This window comes from Geotrypetes seraphini, chromosome 5 (assembly GCF_902459505.1).
Source record: "Geotrypetes seraphini chromosome 5, aGeoSer1.1, whole genome shotgun sequence".
In the NCBI taxonomy this organism is placed as follows: Eukaryota; Metazoa; Chordata; class Amphibia; order Gymnophiona; family Dermophiidae; genus Geotrypetes; species Geotrypetes seraphini.
Genome location: NC_047088.1, coordinates 201,912,173 through 201,932,108, shown reverse-complemented (window position 1 = coordinate 201,932,108; position 19,936 = coordinate 201,912,173). Strand labels below are relative to the sequence as shown.

Genomic DNA, 19,936 nt, shown 5'->3' with positions numbered 1-19,936 from the left:
CCATCCATGAGCACCATCTCCTCCCTCTCTCTCTCTCTCCAGTGGTCTGACATCAGTCTTCCTCCTTACACCCTCAAATGGTCTGGCATCTCTCTCCTTCCTTATTTGAAAGGCAGCTGCAGAGCAGCATCTACCATATAAGACTTCTAAGGTCGGCCTGCCCCAGAACTCTTGATTCAGCAGCCCTTGCCCAGGCAGGCAGAGGAAGTTGCTGCTGAATCAAGAGTTCCGGGGCAAGCCAATGACAGAAGTCTCATCTAGTGAACACTGCGCTGCAACTGCCTTTATAATAATAACAATGGTGGAGCGGGTGGGCAGGAAGGAAGGGACAGGAGGTAAGCGTAGGGAACTGAAGCATTGGGAATTCTTGGGGAGGCCACGACCCATGTGGTTCCCCCCTCCCATTCCGATGCCTATGCCCCAGATCATAGGTGATGGAATGGGGGCCACAGGAGACGTGGCCTCCCAAAAAATTTGATCTCTAGTGGTCCAGGGAAGCAATGGGCAGGAGCGAGCTTTCCGCACTCCTGCCCACTGCTAACCCTGTTGGTAGCAGTTGATTTCTTTTGCCACTGAGCGGCGACCAGTAGGAGCACGTTTTGGCACTGCCTGCTCAACGCTCAGAAGCTTCTTTGATTGGCTCCCGCAAATTCTCACGAATCACAAGAATTTGTGAGAGCCAATCAATGAAGCCGCCGAGCGCCGAGCAGGCAGCACCAAAACGCACTTCTCCCGATTGCTGCTCAGTGACAGAAGAAATCAGCTGTCACCAACCAGAAGGAGGTAGGAGGATGGGGCATGGTGTACTGCAGAGCCTGGGAAGGAAGGGGACTGGGTGAAGAGCCTGGCAGGAGTTGGGAGGGAAGGGAGTTGGGTGCAGAGCCTGACAGGGGTTGGGAGGGAAGGAAGGGGGCTAGGTGAAGAGCCTGACAGGTGTTGGGAGGGAAGGAATGAAGGAAGGGGCTGGGTGCAGAGTCTGACAGGGGAGGGAGGGAAGGAAGGGGGCTGGGTGAAGAGCCTGAAAAGGGAGGGAAGAGGACTGGGTGCAGTGCCTGATGGGGAGGGAAGGGGGCTGGGTGCAGGGCCTGGCAGGGAGAAGCTGGGTGCAGGGGGGTAAGGCATTGGGAAGGCAGGGAAGACAGATGCTCAGTTGGTTGGGAAAGACAGATACTGCACGTACTGGGAGAGGGTTGGGAAGGACAAATGCAGGGGTTTGGGGGTTAGGTAAGGAGGAAAAGAGAGATGCTGCACAGATAGAGTAGTGGGAAAGGAGAGAAATAAATGCTGCCAGTGGGGGAGGGGAAGGAACGGAGAATTGTTGGACATAGGTGTGTGGCGTGAGAGTGAAAGGGAAAGAGAGATGAGGTATATGTGGAAAGGAAAAAAGAGGGAGACTTTTGGCCATAATAGTGGTGGAGAGGAGGGAGGGAGAAATGTTACACTGGGAGGGAGGAGAGATGACCTAAAGAAGGGAAAGATGTCAGACTACTGGAATGGGAAGGAGAGAGAGATGCAGGACCGCAGAAAAGAGAGGAGAGAGATGTTGGACCTCGGGAAGAGAGAGGGAAGGAGAGAGAGATGCCAGACCATGGGAGAGGAGAGAGATCCCAGGCTATGGGAAGGAGAGGAGAAAGATGCCAGAACATATGAAGGGGGAAGGGGGAAGACAGAAGACAGAGATGTCTGACCATTGGAGAGGGATGAGATGGTGCATAGGGATGGGGGGGAAGGGGAGACAGAGGGAGGAAATGGTGCATAGCGATGGGTGCGACAGGGAAGAGAAAAGAAGAAATGCTTCTTATGGATAGATGGGAGTAGGGAAGAAGAAAGAGGGAGGAGATGGTACACATGGATAGATGGGAAGGGAAGGCATGGAAAAGTAGATTTTGAGAAGAAAACAGAAAAATGGAAGAAAGTTGAATGTTAAAAGTTAATGCTCAAGACGATGAAAGGCAGAAAGTGAAGGAGAGAAAAACAGCAAATGGATAAGGTGGCCCTGGATACACAGTTAAGAGCACAGACAGAAGGAAGTGCAGCCAGAGACTGGGAAAGATGGTTTGAAAACCAAAATCACTAGGCAACAAAGGTAGGGAAAATGATTTTATTTTCAATTTAGTGTTTGAATTGTGTCAGTTTTGAAAAATTACATCTGCTGTCTATATTTTGCACTGTTCAGGAAAAAAATGCATTTGTTTCTATTTCTCGGGGGGGGGGGAGGGGGGTTGTACTGCATGCAGAGTCTTGCATCTTAGGGTTTTTGTTTGTATATATTAGTACTTTTAGTTTGTGGTCCTGTATTTGCATAGGTGTTATCTGTGTTCTGCATGTGTGACCAAGGCCAGGTGTTCTGGTAGGAATGAATGTTGAGAAGCATACAATGTGCTTTGCAGTTTACTTTTGTGGTTAACCATTATGTATTGTTAATAAGATTATATTGTGTGTATATATGAAAAATGAATGGAAAAAAAATGGTATTACAATTACAGTAGTACTATTATGGGAGCAGGGTCTGGGACGGAGATGCGCCCCCCCCCCCCCCCAAACAAAAAAGCCTTCTGCTGCCTATGCCCCAGATCATGCAAAAGATTGATAATATCAACATTTAATGCATCAAGCAGTTTGCATGGCTTGTATATTAATTAGTCTCTGAAAATGAAATTTGTTCCTATGAAGTAAAATGAGGGACAAAGGATACTTACCTGGGACGGGGCAAGGGGAAGCAATTGGTTGGAAGTTGTGCTCAGATTTCTTTCCACTGGTTAGACCACTTGATTTAAGGATCCCTTTTACAAAGCCACAGTAGTGATTCCTGCGCAGCTTATGCAACATCGGGAGTGGGTAAAATGCAGAAATCTGCATATCTTAACCGCACACTCTTAAAAATTTGCTCACCTTAGGAGTGAGCAGGATCTGTGATGTCCGCGGGAATTAAAATGAGGATCTCTGTGGAGTCCACGTTTTACCCCCTCCCAATCCCATCCACGATGAGAAAAAAAATCAGCAGGTGTAGAAGTTAAAACACAGATCCCACAGAACTAAAAGCTGCTATGGTAATGTAATGTAATGTAATGTAATGTAATTTATTTCTTATATACCGCTACATCCGTTAGGTTCTAAGCGGTTTGAAGAAAATATACATTAAGATTATAAATGAGAAGTAAGAAGGTACTTAAAAAATTCTCTTACTGTCCCGAAGGCTCACAATCTAACTAAAGTACCTGGAAATTAATAAAGAAGAGAAAATAAAGATGGTTGAAAAAAATTCTATGTGAACTTTTAGGATGGAAATTAAACTGACAGTGAAGAACTGTATGAAAAATACATATGGAATGTAGTTAGAGAGGGTAGGTTACAATCTATTTATGGTATTTGTTTAATTGGAAGGTGTTAAGGTGGGTAATTTGGGGGAAGGTTATCTGAAGGTAGGTGAATCTTCTGGAGGTAAAAGAGGAGGGGTTAAGATATTTGGATGAATTTTTTGAAAAGCAGGGTTTTGGTGTGGGGGTCCTCATTTTTAAACTCCTGCGGACCTCACCGATCCCGCAGGAGGGGGTAAAATGGGATTGAGTGGGATCGGTGAGTTCCATGGAGTTCGCGTTTTACCCTGCAACATAGCCCATTTAATTCCTTTGGGCTGTGTCCCATTTGCTGTGTTGGGACTGGATACCGCGGCTTTGTAAAAGGGGCTTCAAGTCTGCCTTCTCATCAAAGCAGTGGTCAAGATCAGTGTACTGGTACCTGAGCTCTGATAAGTGAAGAAATAGGGCTCACAGAGTGTGAGTGAGAAAGCTTTCACATGAGTGACAATATACTCCTTATAAAAAAGACAACAGACTTCATGTGTAGTTAGGTTTGTCACCGCCCCTGGCGCCCTGCAGATGGCGCTGTGGCGGGGAGCACGGCTTTCCGAACGGTCCCTCGTCCCAGCATTCCCCTCCGGTCGCCTCAGAGTGCCACGTAAGAAGTGCGGTGTGGTGAGGAGCGGGGCCGGCAGAGGGTGTTGAGTTCAACAGTACACCGGCCTCCCGGAGCCATGGGAGCCTCGCAGAGCGTGGAAATCCCGGGCGGAGGCACCGAAGGATACCATGTCCTCAGAGTACGTAAGGCCTGGCTCGGCCCTTGCGTCCGCTGCCAGCAGCGGAACCAAGTCCGGCCACGGGCCTGGTGTCGGAACCGCGGGTTGAGCGTTGTTTGCGTGCCTCTTTCACGTTAAAGTGGGGTTGGTGATTAGGGGGGGGGGACCATGTTTCCTTATCCACTCTCATGCCCCAGTCTGTGCTCTAAGCCCAGCCCCAGTCGCTCTGCAGATGTCAGGTCAGCTCTTCCACTGCGGCTCTCGGCCAAAGGAAAACAGCCACAGTAACGACGAAAACGATTAAAAAAACAACAACAACCTGTCCTAAGCAAAGGGAGTTTAGTCTATTTATATGGTTTTATGATTAAGTACATGATTAAGACTATACTCGCATAAACCTCAGGCCGTCCAGGCTTCTTCAACCCAATCAAGCCTATTACCCATTTGTTTCATGAACAGTCAAATTGATATTTAAAAGTTTTTATAAAATGAAAGCACATTTTCCTCCGACTTAATGCTTGTGTTAAAAAGGGTTGGGCATGCCGAAATCTAGAATTTGTTTAAGGCGTTTCCATAGGATATTTAATGAGGAAACATGTTAAAGATAACGATTGTTCCTGGAGTGGAGACGAGAAAACTGGTAGCAAGTAATGGCTTCTTCAATACCGTACTAAAGGAATTTTTTCACTTTGTGTCTTTGGGAAGATAACACACACAAAAACAATTCTTATTCTCAAAAGTTGTCTGGTTGCAGGAGCTCGGGTTATATATATATATATATATATAAAACTAAGGTTCTGCCACTTCATGTGATCATTTAACTCAGTGGTTCCTAACCCTGTCCTGGAGGACCACCAGGCTTGTCAGGTTTTCAGGATAGCCCTAATTAATATGCATGGGGCAGATTTGCATGCCTGAAATCTCCATTAGATGCAAATCTCTCTGATGCATATTCATTAGGTCTATCCTGAAAACCTGTCTGGCCTAGTGGTCCTTCAGGACAGGGTTGGGAACCACTGATTTAACTGACCTGGACCAGGAATAATATAGCTAGCTATTTTTCACATAAAATATGATCCCCACTGTAGCTGTTTAACTAAATGCTATATGAAATGGTCTTGATTTTGAATTCTTTTTGTATGATGAAAGAAAATGTAAATCAACTTTTAAGATACTAAATCTCTATCTTCTTTCTATTTCACTATTTAAAAGCTCCTGCTCTACTGTATGTAAAATCTTTGCATTGATGAGCTTGGTAAAAGTTTTGATTAAAAATACAGTACTATTTGGTTTCCTGTAACAGTATAAGATTTTATATGTTTTTTACTGAGTTAAATTTTCACTTACAGTACACGCATATGGTCACTGAGAAACAAACTAGGTTGGATCACATAAATAGAAGTTGCTTTGTAGATGTAGTTAATGAGAGCTTCTTATAAGCTGAGAGAGTCATGGGATATACCGATATATAAGTTAGCAGTAGTGCATTACATTTCCATTTGTCAGGCTATCCCCAATTAATATTCTTGGGATTTGATTTGTAGACAGAAAGGATGTGGAAATGTGGAGAAGGAGTGGGTCAGCTGTAGATACAACAGGAGATGAGGGGCTGGATTTAGGAGGTAGAATGACTACTGCCATTTCCCAGATTTCCCTCGACTCTGCAGCTGCATGGAAGAGGAGGGCTAGAGCAAACATCTGGAGTCTGAAACAAAGTGGCAGAATTACTTCTAGGCCATCCCTTCCAAAATTAAGTCCTGAATATCCTTGAGTGACATTTGAATTAGGTATCTTGAAAATCTGAACTGTTTTTTGCAGCTGTCAGTCAGTAGCTACCACTGCAGTAGTGCCTTTGAGTAAAGGCCAACCCAAACTTTCAAATTTGATTCTGCAAAAGAGGACCAGTGAGGAGGGATGCTGGATATTGTTAAAGCCTGCATCCCTCTGTTAAACCCAAAATATCCAAGCCAGAATATAATTATTTAAATAACAAAAAACTGTACTTTACCTCCAAGCAAAATAAACTCCATACATAAAACTTAAAAAATAATTTTCTGGGGTCAAATTTCAATGAACTTATCAAGCTCAAACTGAACAGGAAAATGTAAACATTTAATTCCTTGAGGGAATTGTTCTTAACAGGTTAAAATTAGAAATGACAAGATTAGATATTTAATTCATGGAAAGGTTTGTGGGTTTTGTTTTTTTAAATCTGTATCTTGCAGCCTGCGTTGAAGGCAAGTAGCTTTTCAGTTGCATGAATGGCTACTTCTATTCCTGCTCCTCAGTGCTGGCCCTTCCACTTAGTAAATTAGGCATCTGCCTAAGGTTGGCAAAATTGGGGGGCAGCAGCGACATTGCTCCAGCACACATGAAGGCCTGCCCTCTGCTGCTTCCACCCCTATGTCCTCCCACACTTTTACCAAGGTTTACAGAAGAGTGACCACTATTCTGATCACAAGTCCTGCCCCTCTTCAAGGTAGACTTCGTGTTGGGAGGTAGGCAGGATGCAGCAGCTTTTACCCGCATAGTGCTCACTTCTTTAAGCTTGGGACTGGATTGGAAGTAACGGGGCAGTAGTGTAACCTGAAGCAGGGATGGATGGGGGGGAAGGGAAATATGCTGGCCAGATTGGGGGGGGGGGGTAGTAACCAGAAGTAAGGAGGAAGGAAAGATGTTGGCCACTGGAGGACAAAATGTAATAGGGAGAAAGGAAGATGATGGGCTCCTGGGGAATGTAGTTTGGAAGGAAGATGCTGGACAATAGGGGCTCATAGTTGAAGGTTTACCTAGGACATCCAATCCCCTTAGACTGGCCGTGCAGGCCCCTTATTGTTTTCTGTCTGCAGTGCTATGGCTTTCAACAGTATTAATAGCATCTCTTTCAGTCTGTCCTACTTTCATGATCCCATGTTAGGGCTGCCATCTGACTCTAGATTTGCCTGACAGTTGATCCAATCCTAGATTTACCCCAGTATGTAGAAACTTGGAGTTCTCATTTCACAATTGCAATTTCAAAACTTATGGCTTTTATTTTTGCTTTTTGTAGGGGATTCAGATTGTGCTGTTGTGCATGCTTTGCAAACTACACACTTTAGACAAGACAGCAGACAATGCATTGTGGTGCCAGAAATGGTGTGACAGATACTGCTCCCAGATCTAAGTGATTGATTTAGAGAGATTATAGTTCCATGAAGACACTGTGACACATCTTTATAGACAGATAAGGCTGGCTGCATCAAATTTTAACTTCCAGACACAAATATTTTCTTTAACCAAAGAAGTGCAGATTGATGCACTTGTAGAAATCCAAAGGAGTTATATGTGCTAGGAGGCAAGCGGCTGATAATCCACAGACCAGGAGAGAGACTTTGGAGTAATAGTGTCTGGTGTTCTCAAGGTAGGGAACCATTGTGACAAGGCTATGGTCATCAAGAGAGGCATGACAAGCAGAAAAAAGAAGTGTTAATGCCCCTCCCTGTACAAGTCATTCACGAGGCTTCATTTGAAATAGTGTTCAGTTTTGGAGGCCATATCTCCTGAAGAAAATAAAGGGCTAGATTCATTAAGCTCACCGATCTGGGCGATCCATGCCAGAGTCTTTCTGGGCGACCGATTCACTAGAGTCTTCATGCAAATGAAGTGATCAGATGCATGCCCCATAGCGACCCCATGGATTGCTGCAGAGCGACCCCATGGATCGCTGCAGAGCGACCCCATAGATCGCTGCAGAGCGATCCAGACGCATTTGCAGCCCATCTTCTTTGCCTGTAGAATTAGATGTGATCCATGCATGTTCTTGCTCTCTGCACAAGCTTGAGGTAAAAATGAAAGGGGGGGGGGGCTGCACTCGCTGGCCCAGTGGACTGGAACAATGCCGTAGTGCAGCCCCACTTTAAACCCGTGGGTTAAAACCACGATCTCACAGAGAGCAGGGAGATTTGATTACTATTTAATTCCATTTCTTCATTATTATTGCTTTAAATTGCATACAAGAGACTATAAAGAAAATTAAAGGCAACATCTTTTACATTAGAAAATGTTAGGTTTTATTCAGTAAAGTTTTCTTCCATATATGCAGGATTTCAGGGCGGCAGAGGGCAGAAGAGTCGCCAGGGACAATAAGGGCTCCTTTTACTAAGCTGCGCTAGTGGTTTTAGCATGTGCTTAGCATGTGCTTAGCACGCGCTAAGCACATTCCGCCCGCGCGCTAGACGCTAATGCCTCCATAGAGCTGGTGTTAGTTTTTCCGTGTGCGCTAATCTGTAGTGTGCGCTAAAAACGTACCGCAGCTTAATAAAAGGAGCCCTAAGTTACTGGTCCTCAGCAGTCGCTTCTTTTCTGATCGGAAAGCCCAATCGGTGTTCCTTCTTCAGTTTAGTGAATCGCTGCCTTCCAAATTATGCATGCCATTTCCCCTCATTTGCATGTGTGGATCGGATCGTAGATTGATTGCGCAGCTGTTTAGTGAATCGGGTCGGGAAACGATCACAAAACCATCGGTACACAATCAGTGAGCTTAGTGAATCTAGCCCAGGGGTAATCAATTCTAGTCCTTGAGAGCTGGAGCCAGGTCAGGTTTTCAGAAAGTGCAAAGAAAAAAGTGCTGGAATGTTAAAAGGTGATGCAGCGGGTGCTACAGTTCTGCCCCGCGTAACAAAGGCCTTGTTGGATATTGATTACAACAGGGGTGCCCAACGCGTCGATCGCGATGGACCAGTAGCTCAGGAAGGCAACTCGAGTCGATCGCACTTGTGTTGCCGTCCTGATCTACGGGCCGATCAGCCTTCCTCTCCAGTGTTCTCCCTAGGGCCTTTTAGCTGGGCGGTCTGCCCAGCTGTCATCTGCCGCTGCTGAACAAAAAACCGGCTTGGAGATTTCAGCCCGTAGCGAACTTATGCTCCGGGCTCTAACGTGTGCGTGCAGGCTTCTCTTCTCTTCCCTCCGAAACCGGAAGTTATGCCCGGGGAGGGGGAGGAGGGAAGCCTGCACGCACATGTTGAGAGCCCTGAAGCAAGCGTTCGCTACGGGCTAAGGCGGGAGACATGTTAGTGAAGCATTTCCTCTTCTTGCTGCCGGGTCCTGCCTACTTTCTGTTTCCGCGAAGGCAGGACCCGGCAGCATTTCCCCCAACAGTTCCTCGCGATGCTGGTCGGCCGAAGCAGGGAGAGGTTGGGGCGGCGGCGGCTTTTGGGCCTGTTATTGGTGGCGGTTTGGGTCCTGGTCCCCGATGGCAGTTTGGGTCCCCGATGGCAGTGGCAGTGTCTTGGGGGAGGGCATGGAGAAAGAAAGAAAGAAAAAGGGCAGGCAGGGAGACAGAAGGAAAGAAGAGAAACAGAAAAAAAGGAAAGGGAGGCAGAGAGAAAGGAAGGGCAGGGAGAGAGGAAGGAAAAGTTGGGGGAGGGAATGAGGTGTGGAGGAGAGGAAGCATACAGGCTGAAAGAAGGGAAGAAAGACTGGATGCACAGTCAGAAGAAGAAAGTGCAACCAGAGACTCATGAAATCACCAGACAAGGTAGGAAAAATGATTTTATTTTAAATTTAGTGATCGAAATGTGTCTCAATTTATATCTGCTGTCTATATTTTACACTAAGGTCCCCTTTTACTAAACCGCAATAGAGTTTTTTTAGCGCAGGGAGCCTATGAGCGTCGAGAGCAGCGCTGGGCATTCAGCGCAGCTCCCTGCGCTCTAAAAACTGCTATCGTGGTTTAGTAAAAAGGGAGGGGGTATATTTGTCTATTTTTGTATGGTTGTTACTGAGGTGATAGTGCATAGAGTCATCTGCTTTGACCTCTTTGAAAAACCCTGGAATAGGAATGATAATTAACATTTTCTATGCGTACAGTGTGCGTTGTGTTTTTTTTTAATTTTATTGTTGGTAGATCATTTTGACTTGGTCATTTTAAAAGTAGCTCGCAAGCCCAAAAAGTGTGGGCACCCCTGGATTACAAGCAATGGAGCCAGTTTGGCACAGGATGTTTGAGTTAAGTACCTTGTACAAAATATGAAGAATTTTTTGTTTGAATCGTCACAAGTTTGAATGAATTGAATTAACTTAATGCTTTGCTATAAATTGAACAGCAATTTAAAATGAACTGTAGGCTTATTTCAGCCGAAGTAACTTTGTTTTGAAATACAGTGGTACCTCGGTTTGCGAATGTTTTGCAAGACGAGCAAAACATTCACAAAATCTGCACCTCAGAAACTGAGCTTTCCTCGATTTGCGAGCAGCGCTTCCCGCGATCCGCCATCCTCCCCCTGCGATCTGACATCCACCTGCTCGCGTTGCTCCCCCGCCGCGATCTGAAATCCCCCAGCACCCACCCGAACACGCTGCTTACTCCCATCTGGCCACCGGCATCAACGCACAGGATATGCCGATGCCGGTGCCCGAAGATCTGAGTCTTCTTTGCTGGGCCTTGAGCATCTGCGCATGCTCAAGGCCTTTGAGTTCACGCTCCCTCCGAGATCTCTGAGAATCTCGGAGAGAGCGTGAACTCGAAGGCCTTGAGCATATGCAGATGCTCAAGGCCTAGCAAAGAAGAAGATGCAGATCTTCGGGCACCGGCACCGGCATGTCCTATGCGTTGGTGCCGGTGGCCAAATGGGGGGAAGCAGCGTGTTCGGGTGGGTGCTGGGGGATTTCAGATCGCGGGGGGTGGCGGATCATGCGGGGGGTCCTTCAGGGGGAGCAATGCCAGTTCGTGGGGGGGGGAGAGTTTCCCTTAGTTCCTATGGGGAAACTCGCTTTGATATCCGAGTATTTTGGTTTACGAGCATGCTTCTGGAATGAATTATGCTCGTAAACCAAGGTACCACTGTACTTTTTAACATTCAAGCACTTTTTTCTTTGCACTTTCTGCTCTTTTTCTATGAACTTTTAGCTTTTTTAGTCTTTCAAGCACTATAGCACTTTCAACTTTGATGAGTTTAAATGAAATGTAGAATTGATAAGTTTAAAATAAGGAGTTAATATATGAAACATAATGAAATAAATTGAAATGTAAGAAGCTAGTTAAATTGATACTCTAACAGAGTCTATTTTAAATTAATTTAATTTAAATTTAAGAATCAGCATATCATTTTTTGAGACTCGAGACCAACTTCTAAGTTATATGTTGATTCTCTACTAAATTAATTAAAATTAGATCAAAAGTTATAAGTTATTTAATTAATTAAAGTAATAAAATAAATATTTTGATAGGTAGTGGGGAATTAGCCTGTGATGTTATAAGGAGACAAGAGATTAACTCATTCTTCTCTTGAATAGTTCCAGCTGGAAAGATTTACTTCTAAGTCTGAGGCATTTCCCTGTAATAATTAATTAATAATTTAAATATTTTAAACAATTAGATTTAAGGTTTATAGTAAACTAGTGTTTAAGCCCGTTACATTAACGGGTGCTAGAATATGCCTGTCTTTCTTTATTTATGTCTCTCTCCCTGCTCCTGTCTCTTTCTTCCTTTCTTTCTGTCTCTCTCCCTCCTGCTATTTTTCTCTCTCTCCCTGGCACCCTTTGTCTGTCTGTATTTCTTTCTGTCTCTCTCCCCCCCCCCCCCCCCACTTTCCTTTGCAGAAGCAGCAGTGGTATTTCCCTTCCCCTCCAGGTCCCTGTGAAGTAGTAGCAGCATTTTCCTCCACCCCCCCGTTCCCTTCTCTCCCCCCACACTTTCCTTTGCAGAAGCAGCAGTGATATTTCCCTTCCCCTCCAGATCCCTGTGAAGTAGTAGCAGCATTTTCCCCCATTCCCTTCTCTCCCCCCCCCCACTTTCCTTTGCAGAAGCAGCAGTGATATTTCCCTTCCCCTCCAGGTCCCTGCTGAAGCAGTAGCAGCATTTTCCTCCACCCCCATTCCCTTCTCTTACTGTGAGCTGTCCTTCTCTTTTCGGCCCCTCCCCCTTCCCTTCCCGCAGGCTGGCCTGCTGCGGCTGAAGGTTTTTTTTCAAGTTTCAAAGTACCGGCGGCTCCTCTCACGATCCCCGTGGTGGTTGAACTTCCTGTAAAGAGCAGCCTGCGATGGTGGCCGGCTTTAGCGAACCTCGCAGGCCACTCTCCAACTCGGTAGCACGTTCCCTCTGACGCGATCCCGTGTGTCAGAGGAAACGTGCTACTGAGGTTGGAGAGCAGCCTGCGAGGTTCGCTAAAGCCGGCCACCATCGCAGGCTGCTCTTTACAGGAGGATCATCAGCAGCGGCGGCGGCAGCGGCGAGTGAGGATTGAGGTGTGTTCCCTGCTGAGGATGCGGGCAGGGAGAGAGCTTGCCTGGCTTCCATGGTGAGTGAGGGCGGGAGGAGGGGAGTGGCCAGAATGTTCCCTGTCGCTGGGTTGGCTGCCACGGATCACACACCACAGCGGCAGGGAACACGAAATCCTAAGTGCGCATGTGCGCTTAGTCTTTTATTATATAGGATTTTAATAAATAGCTTTGGAATCGGTGTCTCTTTTTTGAGTTCTGTGAATGGTTTTTGTCATTTGTTTTTGAATTTTTGTTGTTATGTTTTATCATGTTCATTGCTTAGAAGTTTTATAGGCGATATTAACAAATTTTAAATAAACCTGAAACTTTAATACCTAAATATGTGTACCTTAGAGGAAGGGGAGGGTGATGGGGGATATGATATAACTCAAAGGGTATTCTTATATGAACAAATCTTTTCCAGAGACAGGGAAGTAGTAAAACTAGAGGACATGAATTAAGGTTGCAAAGTAGTAGACTTGAATGATATTAAGAAGTACTTTTTCATATTGGGGGAGTGGATGCTTAGAATAACCTCCTGATGGGGGTGGTTGTGTTATAATAAGCAGTTGTTCTTTAGATAGCTACTCCAAAAGTTGTCAAGGAAGACCAGTGCTAGGCAGACTTCTTCAGTCTTGTCCTGAAAATGGCAGACCGGTCAGGATCAAGTACGTGTACAAGTGTTGGTGTGTTACATTTCACTATTGGCATGATGTGTTATAGGCAGTTATGTATCATGCCACAATATGTAATAGGCATGATAATACATTGTCAACTGCCCAGGTTGCGATAACAGTGTTTAATCATGGGAAAACTATCCCGGTGTGGCAGATACAGTTTTGGCTGCCTTGTTAGGTAGATTGGATGGACCATGCAGGTCCTTTATCTACTATAATTTATTGTTACTATGTTAGGTTTACAATTTGACACAGTTCTGACCATAAGCATTGTCGTACTAGGTCAGACCGAAAATGGGCTCCTGAGGATATGGTGCCAAAGTTTGGCTTCTCATTCTTACCAGTACAGTGTTGAGAGATTGGGTCTGTGCCACCATGAGTGATTCTCCATTGTTACTCCTTAAGCTATGACCTGAACAGGCTTATTTATTGAGAGCAGTAGTGGAGCTGGCAATAATAATACATGCAAATTATTGTGTAATACCCAGAGTATTAGTGAATCATTTATGTTCACTGGCAACAAACCTGAAAACCCTGTTTAGCCATTTTGCATTGTGCAGAATATCCACTATTCTTTAATTTTATGAAAGCTTTAGAAAGTATTGGGGGGGGGGGGGGGTAAGCTATCACTGGAGCTTTTACTCTTAGTTACAGCATATTTAGTAGAAAGCTTTTTCCTGGCAAGAGATCTTTTCTAGAAGAAATTACTTGAGAACTTGTTTTGAACACCTGCAAGCTTTTATTTAAAAAAACAAAAACTGACAGTCTGGATTTTATTAATCGTTAAACTTAGGTTACCAGTATAATGTATATATTCCAGGTGATATTTCATTCCAAGAATCTTTATAGTACATTTTTTTGTCTCGTTAGGTACAAGACAACTCGCCAGGACACAGATCTGGATTGGAACCTTTCTTTGATTTTATTGTGTCTATTAATGGTGCAAGACTGGTGAGTGATTTTGACATGCTTTTCTGCTGCTGTATTTTTCTTATTCTTGAATAATAGTTGTAATTTAGATATCTAAATTGTTTTGGCGTTCCATGATTTTTAGTAGAATAAAGCTTCTCATCTTAGCGTTGATAGGCCTCTATATTCTGCACCTTTTGGATTGCTTAGTGTTATATTGCTTATGGGTCACCATTGTGATAGTCTACGTCAGTGGATATTGCATATCAGTACTAGGGGCTGTAATTAGTGAGCCATGGTGTCTTCTCTGTGTCCAATAAGTTGAGGAAAAACCCCTCAAATTAGTTTAACCTGTATGTAAGCACTTAGAGGCAAATTCTATAAGAAGTGCCTAACTTACGCTGGCTTTTACAAAACCACGGTAGAGGTTTCCACTGCGGGCCGATACTCTGACACTCATAGGAATTATATCGCTGTAAAAAAGGGGAGTCTTAATTAGTAAATTGCCTTCAATGATGAACTTTAACAAACTCATGATTGGGGAAAAAAATTAATTGGGTAATATGTGCCTATTTTTAAGCATGATTCTACAAAAGATAGGTGCCTGAAGCCAAAGTAAACGTGTTTAGGGGCAGAGAAGGACTTGGGTGCCACTAGATACGATTCTCTAAAGGACTTGGACATCTATAATGTAGGCCTTTAAAACCCCGGCCTACATTACTACTACTAATAACAGTTTATATACCGCAGGACCGTGAAGTTCTATACGATTTACAATGATTAAAAGATGCTACAAATTGAGTAGAATTAACAAAGTTAAGAGTTAGTGATTAACAGCTCTAGAGATTAGTTATTGTGGAATAAGATTGTACAGGTCAGTTACCTAAATACTTCAGGAACAGATATGTTTTTAGGTGTTTCCTAAATTCCCCATAAATAGTAGGCATAAGCAATTGTTCCAAATCTTTATCCCATAAAGCTGCCTGATGTGAGAAAAGATTTTGATGATGTCTTTTAAATTTACATCCTCTAACCGGTGGAGAAACAAAATTCAAGTGTGAGCTTCTCTTATGTCTGTTGGTTGAAAAAGAGAAAAGGGGGCTAAACCGAATAGTACCTTTAAAGCAAAAACATCCAAACTTGAACTTCACACGTGCCTCCATCGGCAGCCAATGCAGAAGTCGGTAGGAAGGTGTTACATGATCTCACTTTTTCAACCCCAAAATTAGCTTGACTGCCGCATTTTTGCACCAGTTGTAATCGCCACATATTACAAGCGTCTAAGTTTTATGTTAGGTGCCGATAGATTCAATTCTGTAAAATGAACCTAAGCATGAGTGACACACGATAGGCGCCTATCTTTTTAGGCACCATTTACAGAATTCCCCCCTTAGAACTCGTCTGCAGTCTAATTAGGAGACTAGAGGCCACATCAGAAATAGTTTTACTTTACCTATTATGGTGATTTTCAGCATACAATCTCTGTGCACATATACCTGTGTTTTTGGAGCCTTTACATTTAAGGAGAGTTGCTGATAATTTCTCTCTAAATTTACAGAACAAAGACAATGACACATTGAAGGACCTGCTGAAAGCCAATGTTGAGAAGCCAATAAAAATGGTGGTATACAGCAGCAAAACACTGGAACTGCGAGAGACCTCTGTCACGCCCAGTAACTTGTGGGGTGGACAAGGTTTGCTGGGCGTCAGTATTCGGTTCTGCAGTTTTGATGGTGCCAATGAAAATGTCTGGCATGTATTGGTAGGTAGGATACGTACATACACCAGTTCAGTAAGGAACATTCTTCCCTGTTATTTGCAGGGATCTTCATTATTTTCTTGGGTGTATCATCATTTTAGACAAGGAGTGAAATGAGAAGTCAGTGATTTTATTCATTATATTTGCATTTAGCTGTTAATGCAAAATCTTCAATCTAATGATTTTAGATGTATTGCTGTTGATCTTAATAAATCTACTTGTTTTAACATTAATTGTGTCGAAACAGATCTAGTTAACAGATCTGGATACACAAAGTTCTAAAAAAGTTTATTTTGTGCATGACAATTCAACAACAAGCTTGTATGCTTTAATTTTTGACAATTCTTTCTCTGTTTATTTTTGCTTAAAATAAAATTAGGAAGTGGAACCAAACTCTCCAGCTGCACTGGCAGGTCTTAGACCTCATAGTGATTACATTATAGGAGCAGATACTGTGATGAATGAGGTAAAAACAAAATCCAAATTAACTTACTGTATGCTTTAAAGGAACTTGGGAAGTGACATGAGTTTTTCTTAGATTCAATTTCATTTCATTTAAGATAACAATTTCAGCTGGAATAAGCCATAGGAATTGGTAAAAGATGGACGGGTGGAGAATCCATCCCAGATAATGTGTTGGCTCAAGAATGCTGATGCCTAATTTTTTAACATCAAGATACCGTGCTAAGTGGGGATCTTGATGATCTTCCTCCCACCCTCACCTCCAAAACATTTGGCCATAGTGTTATCTCTGGCACTCTTGATTATTGCACATATCCAGTCCCAGGGTTCCTCCAAAGGTCATTTTCAGCTGGCACTCTAAGATATATTGGGCACATTAAAACAAGATGAAGAATTACTAGCTGCAGTATTTTGTTCAGTCTTCAAAAAAAAACTGTTTTCATGAAAACAAAATGGATGAAGAGAAGCTTAATTTCTTGACATTAATCAAGAGTTTGTTTTTAGGTATATGGGGTTGTGTTTTTTTAGGGGCAAATTCAGAAGAGATTACATTTTGACAAATATGAATTGTGCTAAAGCAAAATTTATGTGGCCTCCACAAATATGGATTGCTGACTGTGGCCTTCAGTTGAAAAACCTCGTACGCCTGTGCATGTTAGTAATAACCATTTCTAGTATGGCATTGTATAGAAAACTGTGCTGCAATGGCATTCTAAAGATTTGCCGCAAGAGGCATGTTCTGTAGGCAGTCAGCCGGTGCTGGCACCTTTTCTCCTTCCCAGCTGTAGCTCACCTGAAATCTCAGGAGGCACACTACTGTGCAGCGGTACACAGTTTGCAATACACTGCTTTAGTAATACAAATAATTTTCAACAATAATGAATGGGAATAGTAATGTGTGTATGGGTGTTATCAAATAATTGTCCTAGTTAGGAATAGAAAGTTTACTGTTGTGGGTCATTAATCTTCAGGTAGCATCCTTGTGCGTTCTTCGTGTACTGGGTTGCTGGATACTACGGTATGGTAATAGTTTACAGCTTTCCTTTTATGATCAGTTTTATCTAAAACTGGGATTGGTCTAACTGCTATTGTTCTATATTCTTTTATCAGTCTGAAGATCTTTTCTCCCTCATTGAAACCCATGAAGGGAAACCATTAAAACTTTATGTATACAACACAGACACCGATAATTGTCGTGAGGTGATTATTACACCAAATTCTGCATGGGGAGGAGAAGGCAGGTAAGGGAGTTAAGTATTTCTGATGTTTGTCTGTCTGTCTCTGATTTAGTATGTTTAAGCAGTGTGGCGTATTTTTGTTTTTTTTTTCCCCAGCTTGGGGTGTGGCATTGGATATGGATACTTGCATCGGATTCCTACACGCCCATTTGAAGAGGGCAAAAAAATTTCTATTCCAGGGCAGATGCCCAGTGTACCAGTTAGTCCTCTCAAAGATGGTTTTACAGAGGTAATATAAAAGTTAACAGCTTAAACAGAATTTCTAGATGGGTGTCATCTGTGTATTTAACCTGACCTTAGACCTCGAATCAAAACCTCCTTGGAAAGAAAATTGAAAGAACCATATTAGGGACCAGCACCAATTCCATCAGCATTTGCCCCCTTTCTCCCTCCAAACCAAACCAATGCAGCAAGGTCCCACGATGACTGTGGCTGCCGGTCCACCCCCTCTGACGACATTCACTTCTTGACCAGAGCCAGCAGATGCAGTCATCACAGGACCTTCCTGCAGTTCAGCGCAGCTGCTGACTCTCCTCCGGAATAAGTTCATTGGAGGGGGTGGACTGACAGCTGCGCTGAGGTGCAGATCCTTCAAGGGGGAGGATTTGCCAGCTTATGGGGGCCCCCAAGAGAAGTGTGCCCAGACCCCAGGGTCAGGAAGGCCGCTGCTGCCCCATCACTCAAGACACCCGCTCATGCGCTCCGGGGCAGCCATCTTGGATCCGAGGCACGCAGCGCTCTGCCATTGGTTGACGGAAGAGGCAACAAAGGCAGAGCCAAACAGAGGTGCCGACGCTGCAGAGTGAGCCAGCGAGGGTAAGGCTGGAGGCCTGGCAGGTTGGCGATGGGGAGCCAGCTTCTTGTGACAGGTGTTCACGTGATGGCAGTGCTTTCCTTCGGGAGCTGCAGTGTATCCTGGTTGGTGGCTGCGGTCTGAGTGAGCTCATGAGGGTTGCAAAGAGTCTGCCCTGCCAGCGCTGGACCAGGAGTACAAAAAGGGGGTAGGGGAGTGTGGTATTCGCTCCATACGATGCACCCCTTATTTCCACCCACTTTTTTGGAGGAAAAAAGTACATCTTATGGAGCGAAAAATATAGTAATTGTAAAAAATAAGAGACTTGGTATGTACTAACCATTAGTAAATGACCCTGTAGAGTTAACAGAGAAATCTTGTGTTAGATTGGGATGAATCAAGGTAGGGGCAACTTGAACTGAGTGAAATTGTAAGGAGTGAGGCTTCTAAGCTTTATATAGCCTCCTGCTAGTGGGGCAGATGAAATTTCTAGAAAAGAATGATTAGATGGTGTTCACTTGAGGATGGAAACCACTTCAAAAAATCTGAACCTTGCCTCATAACCAGAGACCAGGATAGATTGGATGTGAGAAACTTTTGCGCAAAAGCCAGAAGCTAGGCAGAGTTCTTAAAATCTGCTCACTGCTCCTCATCTCTGATTTTATCATCTGATAACCTTCTCAATTACTCCTTCTCCCCCTTGGCCATGCCCAGTCATCACCAACAGGTTTTGAAATTTTCAGGCCCTTGATCCTTCCATGTTTTCAACCACTATTTCATCTGTCCTCACCTCCACTATATTATCCAAGCCTGTCCATGACAACTCTCTTTCACTCCATTGCTCTGGAGACCCTTGCTTCCCCTATTCCCTGCTCTTACCAGGCATACCAAACCTCAACCTTGGCTTACTTCCAGTATCTGCTACTTAGGTTCCTGTACCCGCTGTGCCAAGCACTCTTGACTTAAATCTCGCACACATGCTGACTTCCTTCACTTGTAATTTATGCTGACCTCCTTTAATTCTGGTCAAGCAAGACTATTACATCCAACTAACTTCCTTTCTTCGAACCCCTGCCGTCTCTTTGCCACACTGAACTCCCTCCTCAAAGCACTCCCCTCCATCTCTCTCTCCCCAGATGATGGCTGAATTCTTTATGACAAGGTTCACAAGATCGCCCTTGAATTCGCTGCAAAGTCACATCCTTCTCTCCTTTCCACCATCTGCTCTCCTGATCTTCAAGCTCACACAAGCCTTTCTTCCTTTGCCCAGACAACTCAGGAAGCACCCTCGCATCCTCCCTTTGCCTGGTCCTACCCTCTCAACCGTCCTTCAACGACTGCCGACTTTTCTTCCTTCTCTGGAATCACAGAGGAAGAAACCGCACAACCTGTCCACGGCCAAGCCTGCTAAATGCCCCTCAGACCCTATTCCCGCTCCTCTACTTGATCTCATCTCACATAATGTTATCCCTAAAGGTCGCGGGATGAATGGAATGATTCGCAGCACTAGCCCCGTCGTAATGAAGAAGGCGAAATGCGTTGATGGGGAACAGTGCGGCCACACAGAGCATATGCATAAGTTAAGTGCATTATCCATTGTTGAATCTTAAAGAATGGAATGCTTGATTGATTAACTTCAACATATAAGATTATAGCTTTATACAAGATATTCAGAAGAATTATATAAATGTGAAAAGATATATGGATACAAAAAGGCTAGAAGCTTAATATTAATACAGAACACGTTATAAAACTAGTTTTGACACACACCGGGTGAATTCAGTG

General features: G+C 44.0%; 1 protein-coding gene across 1 annotated transcript in view; it reads left to right on the top strand.

Moving 5' to 3' along the window:
• The first annotated feature begins 3,883 nt into the window (after positions 1 to 3,883).
• Positions 3,884 to 19,936, top strand: part of GORASP2 (golgi reassembly stacking protein 2) — a 72,762-nt gene continuing 56,709 nt past the window's right edge. The window contains exons 1-6 of the mRNA XM_033944738.1: positions 3,884 to 4,096; positions 13,861 to 13,941; positions 15,458 to 15,661; positions 16,038 to 16,124; positions 17,231 to 17,361; positions 17,455 to 17,587. Coding sequence (XP_033800629.1) covers positions 4,034 to 4,096; positions 13,861 to 13,941; positions 15,458 to 15,661; positions 16,038 to 16,124; positions 17,231 to 17,361; positions 17,455 to 17,587 — 699 coding nt within the window. The 5' untranslated portion in view covers positions 3,884 to 4,033. The remainder of the gene's footprint in view (positions 4,097 to 13,860; positions 13,942 to 15,457; positions 15,662 to 16,037; positions 16,125 to 17,230; positions 17,362 to 17,454; positions 17,588 to 19,936) is intronic.